General features: G+C 37.7%; 1 protein-coding gene across 1 annotated transcript; it reads right to left on the bottom strand.

Annotated features, from left to right (window-relative positions):
* Positions 1–728: 728 nt before the first annotated feature.
* LOC115955383 (WPP domain-interacting protein 1-like) lies at positions 729–5,209 on the bottom strand. Its single transcript, XM_031073495.1, has 3 exons — positions 5,063–5,209; positions 3,627–4,768; positions 729–1,641 (listed from the first exon to the last, which is right to left on the bottom strand). Exons 2-3 carry the CDS (start codon positions 4,684–4,686, stop codon positions 902–904), a joined length of 1,800 nt encoding a protein of 599 aa, XP_030929355.1. The 5' UTR covers positions 4,687–4,768; positions 5,063–5,209; the 3' UTR covers positions 729–901.
* Between the last annotated feature and the right edge of the window lie 393 nt (positions 5,210–5,602).

The raw sequence follows: 5,602 nt of genomic DNA, 5'->3' as shown, positions 1-5,602 counted from the left end.
TGTGTAAAAATGTGTATATCTCTACACGAGCTACAGCAACCGTGTAAATATACACGGTTACTGTAGCTCGTCAATTTATTATTTTATTAATTTTCCGTTCGCTCCCTTTTTTCTCTCTCTTCTCCGTGCTCAACAAACTCAGTAACTTCTTCTCTCCTCATCTTCTTTTTCCTTAGATGCACACAAACACACCCACACATAAACACATCCACACAGAAAAATCAACACAGAGATACACTTGCTCGAGAAAAAAAAAAAAAAAAAAAAAAAACAGAGATACCCAAACACACCCACACACAAACAAACCCAAACAAACAAACAACAAAGAGACAGATCGATGCTTATCGGAATGATCGGTGCTTGACTGGAACGATCGGAGCTGTTGATCGATGCAACTGTGGATCGGAGCAGCTGTGGATTGGTGCTTGTGATCGAGAGGGAGAGAGATGGGTATAGAGAGATAGACCGAGAGGGAGAGAGATGGGTGTAGAGAGAGAGCAACAAATCAGAAAAAATGGATAGAGAGAGAGCACGCATATAAAAAGGGATTAGTTGAGAGAAATAATAAAATAATTGAGAAAATTGATTATTTAAATGAAAGAGGTGAGAGAATAGATTAACTAATGTGGATGTTTTGTAAAAGTGGATGTGTAAAATAAAAAAAAGTAGGTTTTTTCGTGTAAAATAAACAAAAAATTTAAACGAGCTGATGTGGTTACTCTAAAGAGTTACAAAATGTGCATAATTTGACATTAAACCATTCGTACAACCGCACCTACCCCAACTCAACAGAGGATGAAAAAGTTTGCACAACAACAATTAACCTTAACATTCAAATATTTGCTCTAGTGATTTTCAGATTACACAAAAAGGAAAAAGAAAAAAGACCTACTGTTCAGACTTATGTGGGTACAACCACCCCAGAACGAGGCGAAAACTGCAATACAAAAAGCCAAAACATCGTAACAAGCAATATCAACTGTACGAAAAAACACGATGTAACCTTATACATCCTCCCCTGCATCTTCAAAACCTCTTCAGCTCCTACGATATCTCCACAACATTCCTCTAACGCCACTGCTTGTTTTTGAAGCATTGTGGCCTTGCTTTCTGCTTCTCCAAGCTTGTTCAGAACCTGTGCTTGCTCTCCAGCCAGAGTTTTTTGTTCTTCTATGATTGTGAACTGATCACTCGCAGCAACCTTCATTTTCTGTATTGTCTTTGATATTGCCAGATACTCAACCTCAGCTTCAATCTTTTGCTTGAAGAGACCCTCAAGCTCAGTCTGTGTCTCTCTGCATTTTTCCTCCTGGGTGCTTCCTGATTCCTCCCTTGGTGACTTGCTATTGTTTATAGTGGCTTCGAGTTCAGTTATCCTGGAGTCCTTTGCCTCAAGCATAGTCCTTGCCTCCTCCAATTTGCTTTCAAAAAGTTTTACATTCTTTGTCAAGCTTAATACTTGGGCTTCCAAGGAAGTCAAAGCAGTTTGTCTAGTCTTTTCAGATCCCAGCTGGTTGGATGAGTTTGGTATGTAGTTCTCTGGATCAGTAATAGTGAAATCTGCTGGTATGCTACTTCCCTTGTTTGAAACGTCAGTGGGTGATGTAGGTATGTTTCCGATCTCCCTGAAATTCTGAACTTCTGCAAGAGTACAACACAAACCCGTTTAAACTTAAAATCTTCAATTTGCAACAGAACAGCCATTGCCTAAATTTTCATTAAGAACCATTTCACAGATAACAGGCACAAGGAACTTCAGCAGAAAACATGATGTGATTTCAAACAAATAATGAGGCACAAATTACAAAGTTTTCAAAAATATATTCCCAGGTCATGGCCTCTACAAATTAAATCCTATGCCCACCATTCACTTCATATCAGAAATGTATTGATGGCTAAAGATTTGGGCTTAGCAGAAAGAAATAGTGAACCCCATAGCGAATGAGGTGCAGGACCTTTCTCTCAATAGTGCTCTTGAGGGCCCACTATTCCCTATTCCTTCTCCCTATGGATAAGCAAGGCCCCTGTAGCATGGATCCACCACTTGAAAAATTAATTAGTAGATTGGCTAGAAAAATCCATGGTCAATACTCATGGGATGGGATCAGAACCCCAGTAAAAGCTAGTATACCAAGTATGTGAAAGAAAATCTGACCTTTCCTTCTTTAAATATCATGCAGTATTAGTATATCTAATTATTCTAACCTTCAAAAAATTTATTTGCTTCTTCTAATCTTCCCCTTTCTCTTCTTTCCTTACCCAAATTCCTGTGATATTCTCCTCCACTCCTTCACTCATCCATTTCCTCTTGCATCTATCTCCTCCTTGTGCACTAAGCACGAAGCTTAAATTCCTTGCAATGGCCATTTGCCTATGATTGGAGCCCCAATGCAAATCACTTATTTTGGTACCAGAGCCGCAACTTACATCAACTTAGTAAAAAAAAAAGTCCAAATATCATATCAAGCCACCAATCTATACTCTTCACAAAACCCTTTAAAAATTCCCTCTTGCTCAGGGATGTCTTCCCTATTTTCTCCCCCAATTTCTCCCCGCAAAACCAAGAGTCAGCCTAAACCACAATCCAGCCAATCACCACCACATAATATAAATCTAATCCCTTTTATCACTGGGCCCACATACATCAAATAACAACCTGAGCCCGAATATACACCAAATTCTTAGTAACCTGAATTTAACACAAATTTGAAGTCTTTCACAAATCATTGCCACCTTCTCAATAAAACCAGAATCTTTCATCCAAAGCAAATCTTGACAAGCCCCCCATATCTAGCTCTGGCATCCAACATCTACTACAACTTCCAAATGCCCATTTATGTCATTTGTAAATCAAACATCCTCTTTTGTAGTTTCCAGGAGGGACTAAACAAAAGGTCTCTATTAGAGGGCAAATAGTGATCACAAATTCCATTGTAAAAATTTTACTATGGTTTAACCATGAAGTCTACCATCCATCCAAGTTCACTCTCTGCCCTTCCTAACAATTTAATGCAATTTGCCTAACTATATATGTAGTCCAAAGACATTTTTGCCTCCCATCCAACTGATCACCACCTGTCAATCTACTCTAATCCTCCCTCAGAGTTAGTTGCAAACAACTAAATCCCTTCTCATGCAACAAAAAGAACTTGGGCATATGTTCAATTGAATTCCCCAAACATATGAGTTCTACACTAAATTGATCCCCCAGAATTTGTTATACAGACAAACCAAACAAGGTGGATAGGATAAGCTTTTTGCAGATTTGAAAAGAGATGCAACCATGATCACATATAATACATACTCTAGCATGATCTGTTACGAAATGATAACAATTTTTTTTCCCTGTATCAAAATTTTCATAGCTCACTTCTATTGCAAACCACAGTAAATGAGTAGAAAAGAAACTTTGTAAAAAAAAAAAAAACCTGTGGTACAATATATGTTAGGCAACTTCAGCTGGGATCATCAAAACTAAGAGTGACCAAACCAATATAAACATGAACTCATAGGACACTGTATATGATTGCAAGGGCAAGGTAATCATTGTACATTAGTAAGGCATACAAAGCATTGTAATACTGCTTATCAAAGTTGTCAACTTGTCATAAGAAGAGAAAACAAACCTTTTTCCAGAGCTTCTTGCACAGACTGGAGGCTAAAGATAGATTCAACAAAAGCATCTTGATCTGTGAAGGACCGATGGTTCTCACTTTTTTCTTCCTTAGCCTCCCAAGATGAGTGTGCAGCTAAATCATCTTGTTGAATTTCCTGATTAAACTGTTGCTCACTTGGGAGAGCTTCATCACTATTTTCCCCATCATAATTCATTGACCTTCCACTTTGTTTTCCGTTACTAGTCACACCCTGCACAAAGACAAAATTGGAGCTTCTTGAGTCAGATTCCATGCTGGAATGAGAGTTTTCCTTCTCAATTTTGACCCTTTCTCCTCGAGCCTTCTTACTGCCTTCAATCCGTCCCTTTCCTTGCTGACTCTTTTGAGGTGAATTACCTGAACTCTTCCCACTAATATTCTTCATCCTATTCTTCTCCCGTGGATGTCCCAACACTGCAGGCAGATCATACTTCATCTTCGGAACACTAGCTGCTGTGGAAGACTTGCTACTCCGATCCTCACTGTTCTCCGAATCTGTACCTGCAGCAAAAGCAGCCCCAGCTGCAAACCTAGAATCTGAAGTAGAACCATGGGTTGCAAACCCGTGAGTTCTAAATACATTTGCAGATCCTACTGAACCCTCACTATTTTGCTTGATCTCAATAGGGATATGCTGAGCTTTAGTAGGATTCGCAGCACCAGACAAACCCCGCTTCAAAATTTTACCAGTATCTATACTTGGACTTACATCCTTAGCAAACTCTCTCCTAATTCTCCTCCATTTCTTCAAGCCATATCCTTTTGTTGTGGGAGGTGACCCCCCACCAGGAGATTTAGCATCTAGTGGAGGTGAATCCACAGGTTGTTCACTTTCAAAATATTTCCCTTCTGTATCTATTACCAATGTATTATTAGCACTAGAATTTTCACCAGAAACCAACTTATCAATCTCATTAGGACAAGACCCATTATTATTTATCTCATTGTCATCATCATGGGGCATTATTTCTCGGGTTACTTCATTATCTTCCACAGATTCAAGAACTGAACTTTCACTCTCCAAATCCATAACAAATAATCAACCCACCAAAATTCAGTCAGATCAAGATCAATCAAGAAGAACAACTTTCATTCCATCTCATGGTCCAAGTCTAGAAAAGTTTAACCGAAAAAATAAAGAAAAAAAAGAGAAAGATCAACTACTATTATAACCAAATTTGAGATGAAAAATAATAAAATTCCAATCCAAAATTAACTGGGTATAAGTTAATTTATTAATTTAAGCACAATTAAAAGTGGAAAAAGGAATAATTGGATTCAAAGCTAACAACTTTATGATGAAACTCTGAAACTGTACATTCAATTGACATGAATGAAATGGGTAATTGAATTGAATTGAAATGAAAGAATCTAAGAGAGAGAGAGAATAATGAGAAGGTACGTACCATAATATTATGACTGTCCCCCATAAATGAAGGATTCGTAAGAAAGAGGATAGAGAGAAATCCGAGGACATGGATTGGAAACCCTAAAGTTTGGTTGGATTTGCAGTTTTATAGCATTTGAAGTTATTGACAATATTCTAACATTTATTACAACAACAAAAAAAGATAATTATTACTATTTTTTTTGTTGTTGTAAGAAAAAAATGAACGTGGTAGACATGTAGTGGGCCACATTAACGTCCTCGTATGTGTATGTGGGGACAATACTGACCATTCCACCTGGAACACGACCACATATGACAAGGTCAGATCCAACTACTTCTCAATTTTACCAAATCACCCTCCATCTCCATCTCCATCTCCATCCCTATTACATTTATAGCTACGTTTATAGCTATATATACGAGACATTTTATCAAAAATATATATATATACATATGTATAAAAAGGAATTTCATTTTTTAATTTTAAAATAGGATAGGAGGCCCATCATTCATGGTTGTCTTCTATTTTTTCACTTCATGGGCCTGCTTCTGTGGT

Source organism: Quercus lobata, chromosome 8, assembly GCF_001633185.2.
Source record: "Quercus lobata isolate SW786 chromosome 8, ValleyOak3.0 Primary Assembly, whole genome shotgun sequence".
NCBI classification, from domain to species: Eukaryota; Viridiplantae; Streptophyta; class Magnoliopsida; order Fagales; family Fagaceae; genus Quercus; species Quercus lobata.
Note: the sequence above shows the minus strand (reverse complement) of the source record. Positions and strands in the feature narration are given on the sequence as shown.